The sequence below is a fragment of the Homarus americanus genome, unplaced genomic scaffold, assembly GCF_018991925.1.
Source record: "Homarus americanus isolate GMGI-L3 unplaced genomic scaffold, GMGI_Hamer_2.0 scaffold34350, whole genome shotgun sequence".
In the NCBI taxonomy this organism is placed as follows: domain Eukaryota; kingdom Metazoa; phylum Arthropoda; class Malacostraca; order Decapoda; family Nephropidae; genus Homarus; species Homarus americanus.
Window position 1 is genome coordinate 75,001 of NW_024723811.1, and position 26,834 is coordinate 101,834.

General features: G+C 42.0%; 1 protein-coding gene across 1 annotated transcript in view; it reads left to right on the forward strand.

Annotated features, from left to right (window-relative positions):
• LOC121863709 overlaps positions 1-20,955 on the forward strand; it is an 88,105-nt gene extending 67,150 nt beyond the window's left edge. The window contains exons 2-3 of the mRNA XM_042362444.1: positions 7,674-7,834; positions 14,823-20,955. Coding sequence (XP_042218378.1) covers positions 7,674-7,834; positions 14,823-14,885 — 224 coding nt within the window. The 3' untranslated portion in view covers positions 14,886-20,955. The remainder of the gene's footprint in view (positions 1-7,673; positions 7,835-14,822) is intronic.
• Positions 20,956-26,834: the final 5,879 nt, after the last annotated feature.

The window sequence follows — 26,834 nt, forward strand, 5'->3', positions numbered from 1 at the left end:
CCCCTACCTCCCCTTACCCCTCTCCTCCTTCCCCCACTTCCTTACCCCTCCTCTTCCCCCACCTCCCCTTCCCCCACCTCCGCCCCTTGACGTAAAGAACAACTAATGTAAAATCGATGTTAAGGGTGTGAGTGAGGATGCTGGCGTCACCATGTCCACCCCACACAGCGTCACCATGTCCACCCCACACAACGTCACCATGTCCACCCCACACAGCGTCACCATGTCCACCTCACACAGCGTCACCATGTCCACCCCACACAGCGTCACCATGTCCACCCCACACAGCGTCACCATGTCCACCCCACACAGCGTCACCATGTCCACCCCACACAGCGTCACCACGTCCACCCCACACAGCGTCACCATGTCCACCCCACACAGCGTCACCATGTTCACCCCATTTGTACATGTAGAGCATAGAAGAATGTGTGTGTGTGTGTGTGTGTGTGTGTGTGTGCAAAATGACCACCAGCAAGAGGGTGACGGAGTTACTGACACCTGCCACACACACACACACACACACACACACACACACTGGGAGGGATCAAGGGAGATTATCTGGGAAGTTTACCTCAGGTTGGTGACACAGGCAGCTCAGCCCACCATAGCCAAACATAAGGGACAGGTGTATACACAGGCACACCCTCACCTGCTCTGCTAATGAGTATAAAGATAAATCATAAATAATATTACAAGGAACCTAACCTAACCTAACGTAACCTAAGCAAATCACTCATAAAGGAATGCAAATAACAAACAAATTAGTTATCGTATCATAGAATTAAGACAAATGTTGACAACTCTACCTTGATATACACCTAATTAACAATAGGTATGAATTTTATATAAAAAATTAAAATCAAGCTTTCTATTTGGCTATTAATACGTTGTTCTCTGTATGTAATTTACTATTGAATTAAGACTATTTATATATAGCTATTAGTACACTTAGTTTAATTTTGTTTTATATATTTCATGAAAGATAGATTGTTAGGTGTAGTGGGTGGGCTGGGGTGGGTGTGGAGATGTAATAATGGGCGTAGGAGAGGGTGGGAATGTAAGAATGGGCGAGGGAATGAGAGAGAAGTTCTAGGAATGGCTGTGGAAAAGCTCTGATAGGCGAGTCAATGTGAGTGATTTGTCCCATAACACGTAAAAAAAAAATCCTAATATTATTTCTTTTATTCTTTGTTTACTCTTTATCTTTTTTTTCTGCATTTATTCATTTCTTTATTGCTTTTTCTTTGTGTTCTTCTTCTTCCTTTCTCTTCTTCGTATTCATCTTCATAATGGCGTTTCTTTCTCTGCCCTTTTCCCCCCAATCTCCAGTTTTATTCGCCTCTCCCTATACACACTCTTATCATGTTTCCTCTCCTTCCCTTTACGCTCCTTGTTTTATCGTCTGTTTTCATACCATAACCATTTATTTCCCTCTCAGTATTCACGACCTCCGATCCATCTTTCCTCTCGAATTTATTTTCCTTCCCCCCTACCTTATTCTTCTATGTGTGTGCTCCTCCTCCTTCTTCCCCTCCTTTTCTTCCTCTCAAGTCGTCAGTTATCCCCCTTTCTTCCTCTCCTCCTCCTCCTCCTCTTCTCGTGTACTTGCCTCTCCCTCCTATCCATCTCGTATCCTCACTCATTGGGTCTTATCCATTTCTTATCCTGTGGCTTCCTCTCCTTACCATCATTCTCTCTTATGTGGCCTCGCCTCCCTCCCACTTTCCCTCCCTCTATGCCTCCTTCTCCCTCTCCTCCATCCAACCCTTGCCTCTCTCCATCTCCCCACTCTCTCCCTCTTTCACTCCCTCCCTGCCACTCCCCACACTGGCACTCCACACCCCAGACTTTGGCCCTGTGCCAGGTCTCTCTCAGTCCATTCACCAAAACCCAGCATTTGGACGACCCCGCGGCCCTTCTGCCCTCTCTCCCCGCCACCTCATCTTACCTTCCTCTACCTCTCCTCTTTTCTCATTTTCCCTCATAATATTACTCTTTTCTGTTTTAATGTCTTTTATCTCAATTTTTACGTATGGAGGAGAAGGATAACAACCGTAGGATTTTTAGGATGGTGATCGATGTGGCAACCGTGTATAAAGCGAGTCCTATCCCCCCCCCCTCTCTCTCTCTCTCTCTCTCTTCTAACTTCTCCTCCTCCTCCCCCTCTTCCTCCTACCTCTCCACCCAAACTGAGGTGATTTCAGGCAGGTGTACAGTAAGTCTGGCGGTGTGTCTGTGGCGTAAGAGGAGGAGGAGTAGGGGGAAGGGGAGGGGGTAAATAGGAATGAAGGAGTGACTATAAGACAGATAGACAGACAGACAGACAGAGACTATGCATTAAGAAACACTGAACCACCAATACCAGCCTCCTCCTCCCCCTCCTCCTCCTCCTCCTCCTGAATGATCATCTTCTGAACTCGGAGAATGAAAACCGGTTGATTTTCCTGAATGAGTCTTGCAAGCAGAGCGTCGTCGTTTCGGAGTTACTGAATGAACGTGGTGCAACACGTCCCTCCCGTGGCAGTGATGACTGAAGAACTATCGCGGGTGCTTTGGGGCGGGGCGGGGCTGAATAAAAACGTGATTGTGTATGAGTAAGAGAAGGTAGTGACATTCGTTGAATAATGGTCGTTAAACGTGTTGAATAAACGCCATTGTATACTTAACGAGAGGGTAATTAAGACTCGTTAATCAGGTGGCATAACCAGTGTGTGATGAACGTTAGCTACAATCACTGACATTAATCGTACTGGGGTTTACCTGTGTGGTTAATGAGCTCCCGTTGATCATCATCGTTGAACCTCATAGACTCTCTTACCTGGATGAACGGCGGTGAACATAATTAGTGGAACTGTTTAATGATCAAGGTGTTTAACGAAAGACAACTCAATAAATTTTTGTTAATGGTGCTTAAAAATGATGAACTGAACAGGATGGAACAAATATTAACTGGATGGAACAAACAATAACAGGACGGAACAAACAATAACAGGACGGAACAAACAATAACTGAATGGAACAAACAATAACTGGATGGAACAAACAATAACTGGATGGAACAAATATTAACTGGATGGAACAAACAATAACTGGATGGAACAAACATTAACTGGACGGAACAAACTGCAACCAATTCCTCCTTTAATTTGTTTAACGAATTGAATGATGTAGATGTTTGGACACGAAGGCATTATGGCCCTCGAGTGATTGGATTTGGATTAGTACATAATCTCTCTCCCATAATCTGTTGACTCTCGTGGCCCAGAGACGTATACATACATACATACATACATACATACATACATACATACATACATACATACATACATACATCATGCATAGGGGTCACTCCACACCGGCCTGTCGAAAACAACAAACTCAACCATTAAGCTTAGCTATAACTAACTTCAGCGGGAATATGTAAATGAGGCACCTCTCTCGGCGAGACACTCATAGTGAGACACCTCCCTCGGCGAGACACTCATAGTGAGACACCTCCCTCGGCGAGACACTCACAGTAAGACACCTCCCTCGGCGAGACACTCACAGTGAGACACCTCCCTCGGCGAGACACTCACAGTAAGACACCTCCCTCGGCGAGACACTCACAGTAAGACACCTCCCCAGGCGAGACACTCATAGTGAGACACCTCCTCGGCGAGACACTCATAGTGAGACACATTCTGAACCGTAGAGAGAGAGAGAGAGAGAGAGAGAGAGAGAGAGAGAGAGAGAGAGAGTGTATAATATATTTAGCTTCAGCCATTAACTCTCAGAGCTTCAGTATACGAAGCAAGGAGTTGATGCCCCCCACCACCACCACCCGAGGCTTCCCTTTGTGGGCAGGATGTGACAGGAAGAGGATAGGTAGTGGGTGGAGTGTGACAGAAGAAACAGAAACATACAGACGGATATAATTAGAAAAGAGAGCAGACCAATAGATAGAGACAGACAGACAGACAGACAGACACACAGACACAGAGACACACACAGACACACACAGACAGACACACACAGGAAATAAGTATAAGGAGAAAAAATAAAACGGAAGAGACACCCAAAGTTTCCCTTCTGACTAATTGAAACGATGAATTAATCCGAACAACTTTTACCTGAAGGTCCTGAAGGAGAGGCGAGAAGGAAGGATCTTTGATGCCTTGTAATGGTATGGAGATTACTAGACCAAGCGGGGGCCCCGGTCATCAACCATAGGAAACACACCAGGTGGAAGGAGGGAGAGAGGAGGAGGAGATGGAGATAGAGAGATAGGAGGAGGAGGGAGAGGAGAAGGAGATGGAGGTGAGGGGCTGGAGGAGGAGGAAGAGTTGGAGTAAGTGGAGAAGAAGAAGGAACTAAGTAAAGGAAAACATTGACTCTGGGAGAGAGTGTGTGTGTGTGTGTGTATTATATTTCGCTTGGGGAAATAACAAATATATCGAAGAAATATATTCTTAGGGGAACGCTCAATGTCTCCTGGGAGAAAAATATGGCCGCCAGAGGACACATAAACTATACCTTTGAAATATATTACTGATGTTAAGGTCGATATTAGGTTGTGGTCAATATATTTCAGGTGATAAATTGATGTTGAATAGTGATGGGTGGTGAAGCTTGACGGAGCTAACATAACTCTTGACGGAGCTAACATGAGTCTTGACAGAGCTAACACAACTCTTGACGGAGCTAACATGAGGCTTGACGGAGCTAACATGAGTCTTGACAGAGCTAACACAGCTCTTGACGGAGCTAACATGAGGTTTGACGGAGGGAAAGGGAGCCACAAGGGACATGCTCGCTCCACCTGGCTCTCCCGGTCGGCTGCCACAACTGGGTGTCGAGAGGTCTGCATAATTCATTCATTCAGATATATGGAGATTGAGGGAGAGGCTTGGTAAATAAAGACAAACATTTGGCATCTATCCTTATCTTCTTTCCTTTCTGTGTGTGTGTGTGTGTGCTCTCTCTCTCTCTCTCTCTCTCTCTCTCTCTCTCTCTCTTCTCTCTCTCTCTCTCTCTCTCTCTCTCATTATAAAGGGAATCAATAATTATTAAGATATGTGTGGGTAGGTGGGGGGGGGGTGTCGTCCCAGGTGACTCTACCTCATTATAACAATTACTGAGGAAGGCCAGTATGGTGGAGGGGAAGAGGGGAGGGGAAGAGGAAGAGGAGGAGGAAGGGAGAATGGAGAATAAAGGAAGGAGATTGAGGAAAGGATAGGAAGACGGGGAACAAGAAGGTAAGAAGAAACATGGCGGTAGTAGAGGGGAATGGGGGTGGTAGGGGAGGAGGGGGTGGGTGATGTAGGCAGGTAAATAAGAGAGAGAGGGAAAGGATTAGAGATAGAAGAGGGAAGGAAGGAGAAAGGAAGGAGGTAGGGAGGGGGGATGTTAATGGAGATAGTAGTTAAAGCAGGGAGATGGAGGAGGTATATAAGCAGAAGAAAAAATTCGGATATTGACTCCCCTGTCTTTCATGGGGAGAGAGGTGAGGACATTTTCATGGGGGTGAGGAGGAGTGTGGGGAGGTTATTTTTCATGGGGATAGGGGGGTTGTTGACATGGGCTACATGAGTAAGTTAGACTGGAAAAGCCTCTATCTAATGGTACAGAGAGGAAGGACGAAGGAGAATCCTATCGACGTGAAGAAAGGAAACTTGTGGTAACTCTTGTGTGTTTTCCTGTGGAACTGTTGAGAGAGAGAGAGAGAGAGAGAGAGAGAGAGAGAGAGAGAGAGAGAGAGAGAGAGAGACAGAGAGAGAGAGAGAGAGAGAGAGAGAGAGAGAGTTTAGTGATGCGGGAGGAAAGAGAGAAAAGGGGAGAGATATAACTGAAGAAAGATAAGAAAATTGAAAACGCGAGAGAGTGAGATGCAGAATGATAAAAAGAGAACGAGAGAAAGAGAGAAGGGAACGGATGAAAGCGAAGGAAGAAAATGACAGAAAGAGACATTTGATGAGGGAGAGAGAGAGAGAGAGAGAGAGAGGGGGGGTTGAGGGCAGCTGGCACCACCTGTGGATTACTGGTGGCACTACAATGCTTACTTACCACAGTGCCTGGTAGTGAGTGACTCTGACCCACTTATCCTAACCTAACCTAACCTTAACATATGTTTACCCATAAGACGTGAAAGTATGACAAAAATATACAAGTGTGAAAGAAGAAGAAGGTATGAGAGAGAAGAAGCGATAACGAGGAGATAAAGAAGATTATATAATAAACAAGGTAACAATAGAAATAAGAAAAATGATATATACTAGACAAGGAGGAAAAGAAAGACGAATAAAGAAAATATAAAGGAAGGAGAGCAAGCAGACGAGACAACAACGACAACAGGAAAAACAACGGAAGAAAATAAGGAAATGTGAGAAGGAAGGATATACGAGGAGGAGGGGGAGGAGGAGGAAGACAAGAGCGGGAGAAAGAGGAGGATAAGGAAGACGAAGAAAACAATAGGGAGAAGAGGAGAGGAAAACAGAGACGAAAATAGAAGGAAGACAAGAGGAGGAAGAGGAGGAATGTGAAGATGACGATAGGAAGAGGAAGACAAGATCAGGAGGAAGAGGAAGACAAAAGGAAGAAGAGGAGGAAGAACCCGGAGAAAATAGGAAGAGGAAGACAAGTGGATATAATAGAAGGAGGCGGACGAAGAAGACAATAGGAAGAAAAGAAAGAGGAGGAAGATGAAGAAGACAATAAGAGGAGGAAGACAAGAGGAAGAGGGGGAGTACGGAGGCGAGTCTGGCGCGTCATATACTTACTCGCTTGACCCTTGAACTTCCCGAAAGACAAACCTGAAACGTCCCTAGTGAGTCCTCTCTCTCTCTCTCTCTCTCTCTCTCTCTCTCTCTCTATCTGTAGTTGAAGCTTGGGCCCAGTTTTTTTAGCTATGTAATATATATATTTGAAGCTGTTTCATATAGTTTTGAAGCTGTTTCTGGTATCTCGAGGCTTCACTTTTCATTTTACTGAGAGCATTATATTTTACGAGCCTCTTACCCCTGAGGTGTACTGTAGCGTGCGGATGATCACTGTAGGTTTTTTTTGTAACCTCCCTGTGTCTTTTTTAATCTCCCTATCTCTATTTCATCCTCCCTATTTCTTTATCATCTGTGTTAGTCTCTGTGGGACGTTGATGAGCAGGCTGTTGGGATCTTGTCGTGGCTCGTTAGTCTCTCTTTAGTACGTGTATGTGGTTCTGTAAGGCCCCCAAAATGCTCCCATGAGACTCTCCTTCTACCTACTTTCCCCCTTCCCTTCCTCTTTCCCTTCTTTTGTGAGGTTCTTTAATCTTCTTTACGATGTCTTGTGTGTCCAGGAACCATCGTCTTGGATCCCCCCCCCCCGCCTTAAGACTGCTCTCAAAGTCTCTTACGTAACCCATGGACTTTTTTTTACCTTATACTCTTCTGGTGATATCGTCTTGATGTTCTTAATTTGATATTGAATGAAAAAAACACACAACAATAAAAAAATGTAAACATCTTTTTAATCATAACAAGGTATTCCTCCAGAGTCTCCCCCACTCACTTCCTTCTTTCCATATTTGCATGTGAGGTGCATTCCCCCACCACCCCCCACCCCTGCTACTAACCCCCTTCCCCTACCCCCTTCCCCCTTAGAATGCTCCTCCATTGGGCCCCCTTACTAACACTCCCTCCCACCCCTGGCAGATTGTCCGGCGGCGGAAGATCAGATGGAGCGGTTTCCATGCCCGTCACCTGACAGGATGGGTCGCTACTGGTGCATCGATGACCATGTCCTCTGTGACGGTTTCATAGACTGTCCTGACGGCGAGGATGAGGACAGACAACAATGCATGTTCTTTAAAACGGTGAGTAACCCCTTTCGAAACCTCCTATAGTGGCCTCTGTGTTCTCTAGTGATGTAATTTGCCGTAGATTTAATGTGTTCTTGTCTTTTTTTGGTGTGTTCAGTGCATGTATGGAGTGTTGTTAACTTATGTTCTGTAATAGTGTTATAGATTAGGTGTTAGTGTTGTAGATCAGGTGTTATTGTTGTAGATCAGGTGTTATTGTTGTAGATCAAATGTTGGTGTTGTAGATTAGGTTTTAATGTTGTAGATTAGGTGTTAGTGTTGCAGACGAGTATGAGTGTTCAGGATATTGATGTAGTGAGTGAGGGTAGTGTGTGTTTCGCCTGGCTGACCAGACTCACGTACATATAGCCACTCAAGTACATGCAACCACTCACGCACATATAGCCAATCACGTACATATAACCACTCACGTACATATAGCCACTTACGTACATGCAGCCACTCACGTACATATAGCCACTCACGTACATATAGCCACTCACGTATATATAGCCACTCACATACATGTCTACAGTTAGCAGTAATGAAGAGCCAACAACTCACTTCTCTTGGCTAAATTTACTCTCTACACACTCTTAAATATTACATCATAGCACAAAGTTTAATGGCTGACCTACAAGCTCTTGAATATAGAAGTTGTAATAGTCTTTCTTTGTTGTTGTTTTATCAACTTTTGACATTGGTACAATATTTTCCAGCGAGTTTTATCATTCATGACAAAGATTTAACCGAGAGACAGTTGTTCATCATGGTACAACAATGGAGCATTAACCTTCGGAGGGTAGTATAACTTATAGTGAACTCAAGGCTTGGGTTAATAACATCCAAGAGGTCAAACACCCAAGAGGTCAAACACCCAAGAGGTCATTGGTGTATTATGAGTGCTCGGGTGGAGAGAATTAGCTCGTGAGGATGTAGGGTAAAGCCGCCGGCCAGGGGAGATGTCTCACAGGGCGCCTCATTTACCACACATGACTTACTCAATGGGTACCACCGGCTTGCCCAGAGAAGTAAAGCCGGGAGGCGTGGGCTGCTCTTGTTGTACGGCTTCATCCTCCCCTACTACTGCTGGTGGTGCTGTTGGATGAAAAGCTAAATAGAACAAGATTAGTGCCACGCTTACTGTACCTGCTTCTGTTGCTGGCTATACATACATACATGCATACATATACATACATACATTCATACATACATACATATATACATACATACATACATACATACATACATACATACATACATACATACATACATACATACATACATACATACATACATTCATACATACATACATTCATACATACATACATACATACATCCCTCAGACAAAGCAAATGCCCTAATGAATGGAAAACCGCATTTGTCACCCCCCATCCCCAAGGTCACCACCCCACAGTCCCCTAACGACCTCAGGCCAGTTGCCATTACCCCCATACCCAGTCTACTTTGTGAGGACTTTGTTTTTGAGTGGACATTTGCCAGTATCTATCAGTCAATTGATTCACAGCAATTTGGCAATATGAGGACCTCCTCTACATCACACTGCTTGGTGAGCTTTCTGGATTTTCTGCACAAAAACTTGCAGAAACGAAAGACATCACTGGCCGTTGCCCTTGTGGACTTCAGGAAGGCCTTTGACCTTGTTGATCACTGCACTGTTATCAACAAGGCTATTGCACTTGGGCTGCCCACCAACCTGGTCTCATGGCTCACTGATTTCTTGAGTGGACGTCGCCAAGGAGTGAGGTATCAGGGCTTGGTCTCTACATTCCAACGCCTCACCTGCGGTGTTCCCCAGGGGACCAAGATGGGACCACTGTGCTTCCTCATCCTGATCAACGACGCTCTATCGGACACTCCTCACAGGTGGAAGTACGTGGATGACTGCACTGTGGGGGTTTCAGTGGACAACACCGCACCAGACTACTCATCGCTCCAAGGCACCCTGGACAGGCTACAGGCATGGACTACGGAGAACAAGGTCACCATCAACCACACCAAAACCGCAGTCATGCACATCAATACCGCCACCACTCCAGTGCAAGCCCCAGCAGTCACAGTGGGTGCCCATCCTCTCCAGGTGGTGCAGTCTGCCAAACTCCTGGGTGTAACTATAGACAACAAACTTGACTAGAAGGCCCATGTAAATAACACAGTCAAGGCAGCCTCGTACCGTCTCTACATGCTACGAAGACTTAGGTCACTTGGGACACCCACGCCAGAGCTGAGGACCATCTACAACGCCTTTATTCTCCCCAAACTAACGTATGCGTCACCAGCCTGGTCGTCTTCTCTCAACTCCACCCAACAACGTCAGCTAGAGAAGGTACAGAAAAGGGCCTGCAGAATTATGCTCGGCACAGAATACTCCGGCTACACCAACGCTCTCTCCACCCTGGAAATGCCATCCCTCAGCGACCTCCACCACCAAGCACTGGAAAGGTTTGGCCGTGGACTACTGCACCACCCTCGCCATCGCCACCTCCTGCCACCTGCAGCCCCCCACCCAACTCGTGCAGTCCGCCACTACAACAAAATTCAGCCCATAAGAGCCCGCACCGATAGATATAAGAACAGCACCATCCTATCTATTGTTAAAATAATAAACAACTCCTGATTTATGTACTGTACAGCCCTGTAAATGTATTCAATGCATATTATATCATTATGTCTAAATCAAATGTAAGTCTGTATATTTTCAGCCACCGGCTGCAACTCTATTAATAAACCGTTTATTATTATTATTATTATTACATACATACATACATACATACATACATACATACATACATACATACATACATACATGCATACATACATACATACATGCTTACATACATACATACATATATACATACAAAAAACCTCTGCCTGTGCTCTCTGTTTGTGTGTGTGTGTGTGTGTGTGTGTGTGTGTCGTGCGTCACACAGGTAAGTTATGTCCCAGCAGTCCACTCCCGCAGCTCAGAGTGCAAATTTGAACTAATTAAGAAGCAAATAACTATCTCCTAATTTTGTGGTCTGGAATTACGCAAATAATTTTCTAATTAAAGAGATGTTCGCCTCTCTCTCTCTCTCTCTCTCTCTGGGAAACAATTAGTTACCGGGGTTGTGTTGGAGGGAGAGGTCGTCCCCACACCACTATTACCTATTCATATATTCAGGAGGAACCAGGTGAAATTAATTAGTTTCTTAGTGCAGGTAGGCGATGGCCGCTTCTCCCTCCTCTGTGTTAGATTATTTTTATAAATCTATTTTTTTTTCATTAATGGAACTTTGTTTATGGTGAAGTGAAGGTGAGGTGTGTGAGGTTAGGTAGACGAGGACGAGTGAATATAGTGACGTGGTATTCAAGCTGTACTCAACCAATCAGAGTGTCGTCCTCATATCTGGGGGTTGGCGACCACAGGTAACTCCAGCTGATTTGTTTTAGAGGATCTTTTTAGTGTCTGTCCTAATTAGAAACACCTGTGTCTTTATTATTATAGGTATCCCGATAAAATACCTGTGTAATAAAGCCTAAGTGTGTGTGTGTGTGTGTGCGTGTGTTGCCAGGCGTGGAATACTGAGAATCCTTGTATGATGGATGGAGGGTGTATGTGTGTGTGTGGTGGATGATGGGTGTAGCCAAGGTGAGAGCAGTGTGGGAAGTCTGTTAAGAACTAAGTCATTGTCCTTTCTCTCCCTCCTCTCCTTTCTCTCCCGCCTCTTCTTCCTCTTGTTCTCCCCTTCTCTCATTTCTCCCTCCTCTCCTCCCTCTCCCTGCATCCCTTTTATCCCGCCTGACCGCCTGCACCTGTACAACTGGCCATCTCGCCCTCTCCCTTACCTGGCCTCACCCCCTACTTCAATCACCTCTCTCTCTCTCTCTCTCTCTCTCTCTCTCTCTCTCTCTCTCTCTCTCTCTCTCTCTCTCTCTCTCTCTCTCTCTCTCTCTCTCTCTCTCTCTCTCTCTCTCTCTCTCTCTCTCTCCCCTCTCTCTCCCTCTCTCTCTCTCTCTCCCTCGTTGTCCTTTTTACAGCTCCTATTCTTATCACCCTGACATTTCCTTCTGCTTCCCTCACCCTTCATCGTTCTTTTAACCTCCCTTTTCTCACCCCCTCCTAATATATTATGTCAGCGTTGCTATTTATTCACCCTAATTCTTCCTATATGTTTCACTTCCCTATTTATTCATCTCTCTCTCTCTCTCTCTCTCTCTCTCTCTCTCTCTCTCTCTCTCTCTCTCTCTCTCTCTCTCTCTCTCTCTCTCTCTCTCTCTTCCTGTTCTTTTCTTTCCTTCTTTCTTCATAATTTCGATCCTTCCTATCCCCTCCCACAGTCTCCCACCCCCCTACAGTCTCCCAGAATAGGATAGGATGGGATAAGATAGGATAGGGCAGGATAGGATAGGGCACTGGAATATACTGTGAGGTGTACAAAAGTGGAGGTGAGGTAAGGAGGCGGGGGGTTTGAGCCTGGCAACAGGGGTAAGTGCAACCTTCACTTTAGGAGTAAACCCAAACTTATGGAGGTCAACTGAGTGCAACCTCTGGAAAATGAGAGAGAGAGAGAGAGAGAGAGAGAGAGAGAAATGACTGTAACATGTGACCTCTAACAACAGAACAAATTGAGTGAAATATTACGGATACACAACAACATCTATTAGTGAGAAGAGAATATATAGACGTCCTTCTTATAAGCTATAGGTAAGGGAAAAGTGGACATTGTTTACTAATATATAAATAATCTCCTTGTACAGGTAAATGATATTTGATTCGTAACAATGTCGTCACTGTCTGCCACCTGATAGTGAGACACACGAGCCCCGTTGACCACACAGGGACCGAGCAGAGTAAAGAGGAACCACAATGACATGTAACAGCCCAGACAACAGAGGACACAAATTGACATCCCACACCCGACACTCTCTCAGATTTTCCGACTCGAAGTTCTCAGATTCCGATGTCCACATGAGACGGCCGGGTACACAAGATGGTCAAGGTCAACCCCTTGCGGCCAAGGAGCGGACAAAGCCTTTTCCTCCCGCACAAGTTCAGGAAATAAACCATTTCCTCTTTACTCCCGGATATTTCATTAGCGGCAGGGCGATATATTCAATAAATAAAACAGAAAATGGATATAGGAAAATTGGGAACATGGTGAGGTGTGTGTGTGTGTGTAGTACGGTAGACAAACATGTTAAGAAAGTACACCGACCCTGCTGTCCCTCCCTGAAACTCCCACCAGTCTCTCACCTACACATCTCCACATCTATCAGTCCACCCCAATAACCAACTCATCCCCACACACACCTACCCCCCCCACACACACACTAACACATCCCCCACACACCCACTCAACCCCCTCCCCAACACACTTTCTTTTCCCCCCAAAACTTCCTCATAATCGTAAAACTTTGCATTTAAGTAGAAGATACAATTTAAGTAACTGGACCTTTTTTTCTGTAATAGTATCCCACTCTAAACACGTCTGTATTTTCTATGATGTGTTAGTGGTGTTGCTCAGCTGAGGGGAAACATAACTTGTCGAAAACCTGACGAGTTTTTTATAACGAAACAACCTGACGTACACATTGTGAGGCTCTGGTTAAGATAATAAGATACGTAATGATTTTAAGTGTTCTGTGTGTGATAAGTCGTACATACATACATGCATACAAACATGCATTCATTTTTATCTTTAATCATTTCACACGCACATATTACTCTCACTTTACCAGAAGAGGCATATATTTGTGTATGTATGTATGTATGTATGTATGGATGTATGTATTTATGTATGTATGTATAGAAGCTTTTAAACTTATCTGCATGTTTTCGCTCCTGTGTTAATACAACATTTTACAAGAAGACTGGACGAGCGAGCAAGTGATTCTTATACCTTACCTCCCTACCACTACTACTACTACTACCACCAGTAGTACCATTACCATCACCACTACTACCACAACTTTTACTATCAAAATACACCACCACCACAAGACATCCCCACCACCACCTCTCCTCCCCATTCCCCCATCACCATAACACACTACACCCCCTTCCCCCCTCCCCTTCCCCCTTCCTGGTGCTGGCTACCCTCTTCCCTCTCATTCATAATTGTCATATGTTAATTTCCATTTATATCTCTAGAGCGTCCTGGGCATTGGGGGAGAAGAGAAGGGGAGAAGAGAGAGAGAGAGAGAGAGAGAGAGAGAGAGAGAGAGAAAAGTGCAGTCTGTGTTTGTCTGTGAATATATAATTGTCTGTAAAGTTGTCTGTCTTAGTTGCAAAATAACACTAGGAGTATTTGCTGTATATTAAATGTATTCTACGACTATGGTGTTATATACAATAGGTGTGTGTGGATGGGTGATTGGTTAGGTAAGGTTAGGTAATTTGGGGTCAAGTTTAAGTGATTGTGTGTGTCGTCCCTTGTTAACTACTGCTTGCTTTTTCTGCTACTGGTTGCATTACTGCTAGTTATCATTTTTTGCTACTGCTGCTACTATTACTTTTACTATTTTTACTGCTTATACTACTACTGTTCCTATTACTATTACTACTACTAATACATATAGCTTACCATACCCTTGTTTATTATTATTATTATTCCCAACATTGCCACTACTGTTTTCACAAAGACAATACGTGAATCAAGTTTAGTGAGAATTATGTTAATAATACAATAAACAGTAATAACACACGTCATGATAATTGTTAGTACGGTATAATAAAACGTGTGATGATAATAATATTAACTTTAATTATATTTGTAATAGTAATTGTAATAATCGTAGTAGAGTATTAGTACTTTTAAATGATGATAATAATAATAATAATAATAATAGATATAAAAATGAAAACGATACTGATAATGATGATAATTATAATAGATACAATAATAATAGGTAAGAGTAACAATAATAGTGATTATGATGATGATGATGATGATGATGGTGACAATAACACTAATAACAAACTATATTTGTTTGTCCACAGACGAAAGCTCACTTGGATGTGCTGGCAGACGCTATCATCCGGTGGGCGCGGGGCGGGAAGTGATGATGGTGAAGAATGTTGGAGCACCACCGCCGCCACCCCCTCCCCCATCTCCCTCCCCCCCCCATCTCCCTCACGCAATAGCCGCCTGTCGACCCAGCCTCCGTCCCTCCATCACCACTACCAACGCCACCGCCAACCAACCAGCGTTCGGCCGTTACTTCCTACCAGACCAAAATATATGTAGGGATAAATACGTATATAACTGGAGGGGCAATAATAATAATAATAATAATAATAATAATAATAATAATAATAATTAATAATAATAATTAATAATAATAATAATAATTTGCAATAAAGTTTTAAGCATGAGAGGAGAAGGAACAAGGATTCTCATATTACGGCAAACAATACAATCAGAAGCTGCTGAAGAGGTGTGATATATCCAGACCTCAGGTGGGACTTGACAGACAACAGAATAACACAATAGGACTTTCATTGCAATATTCTCATACCAAGACAGACCGAAAAATGAGAAGAAAAAAGAGGATCCAGGCTAATATTTGCTGCCAGAGTGAGTGAGAGAGGTAACAAGGAGACCAGAGACATAGCTGTAGGAACCACTGGGACCTGACCAACGATTATACGTAAAAAATGTGACCTGTTCCGCGAGCACTTGATGACCTAATGACCCCGACCTGAGCCACGGGGTTCACTAGGTCAATCACTGTGTTCCCGGACGGCCTCTGTTGTTGGACATCTTCGAAGTTGGTTGTTTACGATCTCAAGACGGCGTCCACCTCTATAATAATAATAAAAATAATAATAATAATAGAAAGCAAAACACCGTGAAGGTCTCTGCAGTCTAGCTAGTTGGATATACACGACATCTTCAGTGTTCCTCGGTTTGATGGAAGCACCAGCAGTGACATTTTTTTTCCCATCTGACTTGCTGTGACCAAATGATCATCCCTGGAGTTAAAACAAAACAGATTTTGACGAGCGAAAAAACAGCCAATCAGAATATTCCTTAACGACCTACACGAAGATGGAACCACGCAGTTCTGCCTCCGATCAAGAACCAAAGACGAGTAATAAGGATAATAACAGTAGTAATAATAATGACAGCAATCTCTGGACTTAATCTGTTAACTTTGTTGTTAGTTTAAGTCAGCAGGGAGAAGAGAGAGAGCACAAGGGGGTGTAGGACAGCCGAGGTGACCAGGCTGTGTTCTGGGAGTGACTAGTCCACCGGATGTGTCGCGACTCCTCCTCCACGCCCTTGTCTGTGAGATTATGATAGATTATTACTGAGAGTTATATACTACGTATTTCTCTCCCTTGTTCAGCAGCAATGGGAAAATGTCGCTTAAAACGGATAATCTATGATAATTTCACGTTTTTGAGAATATATGTTTGTTACACACTTGTTTACAACTTGTGGTTAGCAAGGGAAATTGTATCTATATATATATAAGCATTATTTCATATATTGATTGTTGTTTTGGTTCTTAAAACAATGATTTATATCAAAGGTTCAGTAATCATTTTATGCATTACCTTCATAAAGAATTCATCTCCATGGTTACGTTGACCACTTTTAGAAAGTTATTCTATGCCTTTCTATGTAGAGAATAAAATGTAAAAAAAAATGTTCACAATGACCAGTTCAGTGTTCAACCTTGAAAAATAAAAGTGCATAATTCCATTGATAATTGCTTATTAATACACGAGGGAAGAACTGCCAAGGTATCACATCAGAGTCTCAGACAAGTGTTAACTAAGTAATGACCCACACATGTACAGTACCTGTTAGCTGTTAACTGTTCCAGGGTTTATCAGCGTCCTCGTGTGGCTGTCAAGTATTGACCAGTCAAGACTTTTATGATGTTAGCTATCAAGTGTCATTTTTTTTTAGGATTTTGAACCCAATTGTAGCTGTCATGTGTCGACTGCAGGAGTTAGTGAGTCAAGGTGTAGGTGTCTAGTGTCAACAGTCACCTGATGTTAAGAGTCATGTGTGGCAATAACTTGACAGCAACCACGAGCTACACGTCAGCAGCCTTAAGGATCTCGTCAGCTACAAGTCAGAAACTCTTTAAGGTCATGTCAGTTTACTATCAGTATATTGTGAGTTAAGTATCGCCAGCATTCTTGTGTGTTTAGTGTCGACAACTGGAATATCTCGGATGTTAAGTGACAATAACTCTTAAGACACCTTATGCCTAAGTGTATATCCATCAAGTACCAACAGTATGAAGATTTTATAGGTTCAAGTGCGACAGTCAGCGATTAGTACATCCTGTGAGCCAAGTGCAACTGTTCAAGTAATAACAAAGGAGGGAGACTGGGAGGTCGAGTGCGAGAGCTTGTGCGAGGCTGTTTTTCTTCTCTCGTACCCGAATCGCTAGCTACCTACGTCACTTCGAGAGCTGATTCTCACTCGAGAGGTGAATGTTGTTAGGCTTTGAGTTCACCAAGAGCAGCTATTCACTTTCTAATGTACTCGAGCATTGGTCGTTACTTTATGCCTGAGTCAGTGAAGAGTTGAGAGGGTTGACCTCCCCCCCCCCACTAAACTCAAGGTCGTCACTTGAGAGTCAGTCAGGCGAATCAAGATGTAATGACTGCTACTTCACTGAATAATTATACGAGATATTATTCACACGAGAGCGGAGAGTACACAGAACCTGCCGTGTGTGTGAGACAACTGCCACCTGATACCAAAAATTTAAAGGAGGTCCAAGAGCTTATAAGAGACGAACATAGTGTTGGTTACGTGAAAGCCATTACGATCAATAGCCCCTTAAAGGTTCTTCAAAACATTTTCTCCTGGACATTTATCAGCTAAACAGAGCAGCAGCAGCAGCAACCACCAGTAGAGATTAAAGGTACACAGAATTGTAACTAATGAGGTATTTTGTGCAACATTATGAGAGTCTCTGATTGAGTTAAGGTTTCTGTGAATCAATTACTCTTTCAACAACCAGGGAGATTTATGTTATATATACATTTAAAAAAGAAACTAAGTTGATACACAAATCTTGACCAATCAACAAAACGTTTCTCTAATTTAAGACTTTTGAGTAAATCTGAAAACTTTTAGTGTCCCATGAGACTTTGAGCGATACAAGAAGTTTCATTACGCCTAGGACTTTTGAGGAATTCCAAGAACAAACATCAGAATTTTGAGTTTATCATTACCATTCTGTAAACTAGTAACTACAATTACTCCAAACCTCAAAAAAAAAACTCCAAAACTCTGAGTAACAAACACAAGACTAAGAGGGCCTCAACAACGACAGAACCACGAAGAAACTCCCAATTCTGAACAACACAGACACCAAGAACCTCAGCAGTAGGTCTGAGAGAGAGAGAGAGAGAGAGAGAAATACTGAATGCTATTTCTCGCGATACAGAAGAACCTGATAACAGTTAATACACAGTTGTATACAGTGTAACAGAGAGCGACTGTAACAACATGACTTACTTACCGTGTAGCTGTAACGTTCTTAGTACAGTGAGTATGTGTACCCACGAGGATTATTGGGTCATTAATCTGATTGGCTGCGTGAAGTAACTCGTTCCGTCTGTTAGAGATTGTCAGCCACACCTGGCGGATTGTCAGCCATATGTTCCACCTGGCGGATTGTCAGCCATATGTTCCACCTGGCGGATATTGTTAGCCACATGTTCCACCTGGCGGATTGTCAGCCATATGTTCCACCTGGCGGAGATTGTTAGCCACATGTTCCACCTGGCGGAGATTGTTAGCCACATGTTCAACCTGGCGGAGATTGTTAGCCACATGTTCAACCTGGCGGAGGTTGTTAGCCATATGTTTCACCTGGCGGATTGCTAGCCATATGTTCCACCTACCGGAGACTGTTAGCCATATATGTTCCACCTGGCGGAGGTTGAGCTTGTTAAGGTGTGACTGACGGTGGAGTGGTGGTGACTCTTTGGCAATAATGGAGGCGAGGGCAGGACGCTCAAGGGTGAGGGAGCGGGGGGGATGTCTGCCCCTCGCCCGCGCTCCCCCACCCCCAGCCTCCACCACCACAACCACCACCACAACCACCAGTACCACCAACCACGCCCATCATCACAACAACAGCAACACAAGGGACAGAAGCTGGGCCGCAGTAGTACCATGTCCCCGTTTCAAGTGCATAGCATTGTTTTAATTTAATAGGAACATGAAACTGATGATATTTTACTATTATGATACTAAAGTGTTCTCTAAACACCATGCCTGTGTGATACTATGGAAACTGTTTCATGCCGTGCCACGAGAGGCACGTAGTCAGTGAGGGCCGCCGCACACGTGCCCGCTGGCTCCCGCATGCGGCCCGTGTGCGCTGCGTCCCCTAGCGGTACTCCGGGCGGCAGGGCCTCGGGCGGGCCGCCCTCCCCCACGCCCTGCTGCCCGGACCCGCGGCTGTAGCGCTGGCCCGGCCCGGGGGCCTTCAGCCACCGGGCACGGGCCTGGCTCACTGGGGTAATACGCTTTCTGTGTATCCGACACGGTCAACCCGTGTGCTCAGTGTCGCCTCACGCCCACCCTCGCACCGCCCACACCCACCCGCACCACCCACCCTCCCTCACCGCACACACCACTCTCTCCACACGTTCCACAGTTAGCTTGCACTCAGACCCCTGGTGGCCCGCGCCTTCCCCTTCCACACCTTCCTGACGGCGATCTCCTGCACCCACATCTACCCTCTACCCGTGTCCCTCACCACACACCCTCCAGCTCCCCACCACCACCTGCTTCCCTTGGCTATCCTTACCTAAATGGCTCTGCCAGTCTTGTCTACTCCTCCTCATCCTGCCCACCAGCACCCTCCCTCCCTCCCTTCCCTCCTGCACCACTCATCAACTATTGGTTACTCTACTTTCACCACACACACACACCACTGTTTATGCCCCTCGCCTACCTCATTGGTCCTCTACCCCCCCCCAAGTATTTGCGGCGTCACCCCCTCCCCCCTCTTGTACATTTCAATTACCCCTTTTTTATAATTTATTTTATTCTCATTCGTGTTGTATATTTTCCCACATTACCGCCTCTCACCATCTGTTATGAGAACCAGTTATTGCCTTTGTTGTGTGAGTTGTCAGAAACAGATGATATATATATATATATATATATATATATATATATATATATATATATATATATATATATATATATATATATATATATATATATATATATATATATATATATATATATATATATATATATACACACACACCGTCACTTGTTTCAGCTCTATACTGAATATTGCCGGAGTACAGTAGTATATCACTACCTGTCCACGCTACTCATCATTCTCATATATTTAGTGGATAATTTCTACATTTTCTATATATGTGTGTGACCATTATTCCATCTCTTTTGAGTGAGTGATTTTTATGAAGTTATTAAACATATGTTAAAGAGCTTTAATATACGTATTTTGAACAGTAATGTGACTGAATTATTTCCTAAAACTATGAGCATTTCTTCAAGGAGAAAAGATTTAGTGATAATTTTATGTATTTTCTTCAGCTTTTAATGACTTATTTAAAATTGGAGTTCTCTACATGGCAGTCTCAATGGGCTCGTGACAAGTTAGTGTTAACCCACTGTTGATTCCAGGGCCATCTATTGGTCAATTTCTGCACATAATGATAATTATAGTTCGCCTTTAAGTACTTCGTAAACCAGGACTCATGATAGTCTCACCCAGAGCCTTATTCCCGAACCTAACTTAAGGTTGACTAAATTCTGGGGTAGTCTGGCAGGTACACTCACCTGGTCTAGCCAAATCGGCCTCCCAGTGTACAGTTCTAGACTACGATAAATTTTAACTCAATTTCTAGAGGAAGTTTGGAGAATAAAGGCTTGACTATAGAGGAGATATCCAGTTTCTGGCGGGTTGTAGTCATAGGACACCCACACACCCAATGATTTTTTTTTATATATATATTTGTTCCACGTAAGTTGACCCCTTCCTTACATACTGTAAAGACGCGACCAGTAACCTGGAACTGAAGACAACACTAATTCTGGATGATATACTAGTGTTTATATCGATGCAATATTCTCTGTTTAGTAAAGTTAAGTGCATAAGTAATATCATTAGATTATTATTTCCCCTTTCCAATAATATTTCAATATAATAGTGACCTATTCCTCCATTAACTGTACCCTTATTTAATGTAGACCAATATCTTCAATGGCATCATCTAGGGCACAATGTAATGATGGATCGACGTCTAGTTTGGATTCAGTGATGTACATGCTAACTGCTTTGTCAACTCCACTTCTAGAGTCCCTCAGAATGTACTATTCAGTGTAATACTAAGTGTACACCTGTACTATCTCAGTGTACTATACTTACTGATTACTGCACATACTAGAAAATACATATGTGGCAGAATCAGCCATTATAGAGCTATCTGCGGCTCTCCTATAAGAGCCAAACGACCGCGAGCAACACCATGAGAATGATTCTTATGATGATGTGTTACGAAGCTCGATATTGCCTACATTCTACCATATATGAAGTAATACGCACCGATTGTCCGATATAATGCTGGCCTTGCAGCCTGGGTAACGTTTCAGTCCAAATACGCCTATACTGTTAGTCTCGTAAGTCAATATAGAAGTGAGTGTCGTAGGTGATAATAATGTTCTACAGAGAGTACTAGTAGATCAGCTACTTTAATCATCGTCGTATTGTTCAGTATATTACATGTGTTTTGGGGAAATTCTCTCTAAGCAAAGTATAATAATCTGTTGGTTTATGTTTTTCGTTGGTTTTAGGAAGCGAGAATTTTGATCCGAGGAGAACAGACAGTGTGGATCATTTTATCTCGGACACTCACCAATGTTACAAGAACGGAGCCGTGCTAGGACAGTCATAACTACCACACTTGTTGTCATTCAGTTCGTTCCTCTTGGTATCGTTTATTGGCGATTCTTATCAACAGGGTTGTTAAAATTATTGTTGCGATGATAGAGGTGGAGGCTAGCGGCGACTCCCAGCTGGTCTTAGCGGTGTTCGCCCCACGGACGTAACCATATCATCATCAGTGAAAGATTTTAAATGTTGCGAATCAAACTTTAGATGAATGGATATTTAGAAGAAAAAAAATTGGAAAAATTGAAAATCGCTCCCACCACTCCCCCCTACCCCTTTCCCCGCCTCCCGCCCTTCTCCAGCTCATGAAAGCAACCTACCCGCGTAAGCTCTATACCACCATCACTCGAATTCTTGTCTTGGTTCAAAGCCAACCTAGTTTTTGCTTGGGGAAGAACTTCACGACTGCAGCACACCTTCAACGCTGTTTGTAACTTGAATGTTCAAACATTCTCTCTGCATCAATCGCCTCGGCCTGGGTTTTAGGATAGGGTACACTGCTTATTATGATGCCAAGTGACCAATATGATAAGTCCGCTGTCGTACATTTCACAGTACCATTCTGACCCATCGTTTTGTCAGGTATAGCATTTTTTTCATCTGGCATCAACGTAGACACTAATATGTATATATATATATATATATATATATATATATATATATATATATATATATATATATATATATATATATATATATATATATATATATATATATATATATCATGTAGATCCACAATGAAAACATGGATAAGATAAACCTTGATAAAATCACACGGGAAAAGGGAAACAACGGAGCACCTTAGCTTTCCTCTTTATTCAAGACATCTTCAAAGATGTCTTGAATAAAGACGAAAGCTAAGGTGTTCCGTTGTTTCCCTTTTCCCGTGTGATTTTATCAAGATATGTATATATATATATATATATATATATATATATATATATATATATATATATATATATATATATATATATATATATATATATATATATATATATATATATATATAAACTGCAAGCTCTTTATAATCTATTATGATCAGCCTTCTGAACACAGTCCATGTGCCAAAATTTATCGACTTATTATTTCAATACGTTGGTCTGTACAAAGTACTTTACTCTCCACTCTCAGTTGGCAGCATACACTGTCCAACACACTGACAACACCACCAACACATAATACCTTAAGTAAAAGCAACTCCAGGATCCTGCTAGGGTCTTGGCATAATTACTTACCTCATTACCGTTCACGGATTAATTTGCTCTAATTTGGACTAATCTGAATGAGAACCGGTCCAGCCCTTGGGAATAATTTCTGTAAACATCATTAATGATCCCAAGTAACGTCAGCAGCCCGTCGTGGCCTAGCAAGGCGTCTTACACATGAACAATTTAACTTCATTTGTTAGATTGTTGACACACCTAGACTCAGTCGTTCTCGAGATGTAACTAATCTCAGGTGTCAGAACTGCAGCCCAGAGAAACATTCCTGGCACCGGTGGTCTTGATGCCAATGTTAACAATCTTAGTGGCACTGGTAATTACTGCTAGTGTTATTAATTCAAGTGTCACCGGTAGTGTTGATGCCAGTGTTACCAAACCAAACTCACTTGTGGCCACAGAGGTCAAACAAGTAAAGGTCATATAGCTAGTTAAGTCTGTATATCTTAGTTGCCATTTTACTTAAGATTCAGACAATCAAAACATAATCAGAAGTTATAATGATAACCTCTATATAAATATTGTAGCTTCTCTTAGATCATTATTTTTCCGTCCTATAGTTGGAAAAACTGAAGGCTCCTCGTGGACCATTCTTACGCGACGAATATTGGAACACTGTATCCACATTCAAGTTTGTTTTATAAACGTTATAAAAAATTATTATATTCTTGAAAAAGACTATAAGAGCAACATTAATGGGAGCATTTACCTCATTAATTCTTGTTTGATCCAAATCCCGTGTCACCACAAACTCGTCAAGTAATAAGATAATTGTTGTATATCATCTAAGTAACACCAGTTGGTGATCAAATTCATCAGGTGTATAATTTTGTCACTGTATATTCTGTTCAACCACCAACGTTTGTGCTGAGGAACAACTGAGTGTAGAAACTTTATAATGGTGGGAGGGGGACGCTCGCCACACCACACGTTGACAGCGACACTTGGCGCTGACATACAACTGACCACTAAGACTCAATAACGTTTAATAAATCGCGTAAAACAAAATACCATTGGTGTTAATGGTTCATCTTATGATTAAGTAAAACACGGTCTGAATGATATAAAAATTCAATATGTAATTACCGAAAAGTTACATAAAGAAATCGTGTCCGTCTTTGTCAAGAAAGATGGATGGATAGCCAGAGGCTCTGTACCGCCCCTGGGAGCCTTATTCTCATGTATAATATTGATAGTTATTAACAATTCGACTTTGTACAGCCGAAATACTTAAAAAAATCAATGATATTAAGTCATTGTTTAGTGATTTTTATTTATATTATAACGGACGTCAGGCAAATTCAGGGAATGTTTACGCTTCTCTCTCTCTCTGTCCGATTCTCCTCCTTCTCTCTCTCTCTCTCTCTCTCTCTCTCTCTCTCTCTCTCTCTCTCTCTCTCTCTCTCTCTCCTCTCTCATTATCCACGGACACGCCATTTTGCTTCACCTCTTCACCTCTGTATTAGTCCTCATCATTCCAAACCACAGGGACTTCCCTCCCTCCCCCTCCCCGACCCCACCCTATCCCACCCCACCCCTCCCTGCGTTCTGGGACTTGTAATAGAGATATAATCAGCAGGGTTCCACTCGCTCTGGCTTATAGGGTTAACCCATGCCAAAATAAATAGTGATAAAGAGTTCGTATTCTTACTCATAACTTGGGAACTCTATACAATTTGCTCTCAGAAATTATTTAAGACGAGTCCTCGATTTATGCTCTGTTTTTATTTTATTTTTATTTTATTTTTTATGTCTTTTGTGTTTTATCATAAGACACTTGTATATTTTCTTATAAACTCTGGCTACTTCACCCAGTTAGTATTAGAGTAGGAGTCACTGAAGTATAAGGACGGTGTTGATTAATTAGTCTCAGGTACCACACCTTTACGACGACCAACCATTTATAACCATTCCTGATTTTCTCAACTAGCGCCACCAGCTAGTACTGAACCCTCAGGCTATGAATAAGAATACAAACCACGATAAATATTAAAAAATATAATAATAATAATAATAAATATTAAAAATAGTAACTAGCTGATATCAAAGTAGTTTTGTAGCTGACTAGCGGAGACAGTTAGTGATCCTTAAGTTGTCTTGCCCGCCATCACCACTTCACAATTTCCATATATAACTAAAAAAAAAATAAATATATATATATATATATATATATATATATATATATATATATATATATATATATAAATTTTGTTTTAATTACAGGTATGTCTTTATTTATGTATTCCACACTTGTCATTATTAATAAGTGTATTTTCTCACTATTACTGTAATAGTTCATGGCTGAAAAACGGTTAATTAAAATCTGTGTGTGTGTGTGTGAGTGTCTGTGTAAGTGGGTGTGTTAATATACATATATATACACACATGGCATTCATACACACATATACAGTACACACATACACACACACACACACACACACACACACACACACACACACACACACACACACACAGTTAGATGGTGGGTGAAGTCACAACGCCAGTGGACTATAACCTGAAATATATATATATATATATATATATATATATATATATATATATATATATATATATATATATACAGTATACCCCACAAGGCACCACTATAGGTGAGATAATATTCTACGTTTTCTCCCACCTGTTGTCTTACCTTTGATTTTGTGAGTTGCCTTGTGCTGAACTCTGTCTCCTACACCACACATTATCTTCAGTTTGCTCGGTTTGGTTGACGTGTTCTCTGTGAATTATAGCTCAGATTTTCTTGGTTTTTATATATTATATATATAAGTCAAGGACATAGTCGCTCGCGCTCCGGTATCCTCAGCCACGGTTCATTAGATGGGTTTATGGTTTATGAGGAAGGTCTCCGTAACTAGTGGGGTTTAAGAGTCACACATCAACAATAAATGATCGGCAACACTCCCGCTTGGTGTCCACGTTTGTTTATATCACCGCCTGGTATTACGACTGTGGGGTGACATTACCTACAACTAATAATAATAATATTAACAATAACGATAATAATAATAATAACAATAATATACTAATATAATAATATATCAATAATAACTAATAACATAATAATAATAATAATAATAATAATAATAATAATAATAATAATAATAATAATAATAATAATAATAATAAATATAATCATAATAATAATAGGGGCTACAAAAGAGCTTCAGTTACAATGCTAAAATATAATAGTAATTCTAAATCCGTTCCAAGGAGCGGAAATATCGGTGGGTGTAGCAATGTTTGTGTTGGCCAGCTGGTGACCACAGTACTAGGAGACGATGTTAACATATCTACCAGGGACGACGCGCGCCACACAACACTCCATTATTATCAACAGTTCCTCAATCATAACTCTCGTTTATCATTATTAGGTATTGGGTCTAAGTTGTTGATAGAGCTTCACCTGGGAGTAAGTAAATTTCTCCTTATTATTATGCAATGATATAATGCCTACCTGTCCCATTATAATGACCCAGGTTATGTAACTCGCGTCTTCAGAGATGTCTTTAATAGTGAACTAATAATAGAATAATGTCTCCTATAAACATTAAGCAGAGAGAAATAATGAAACCATTATTATTACATCTATATATATATATATATATATATATATATATATATATATATATATATATATATATATATATATATATATATATATATATATATATATATAACCACAAGGAAAGAAAAACACAGGATTCCCAAGCGCTTTCAATTGTAACTCACATCTTCAGATACAGACTAAGGAGAAGTAAAAAGTATATATATATATATATATATATATATATATATATATATATACAGAGGGTGAGATCAGGTCACAATGGTCAGGCTTAGGTATTGGCTAATCT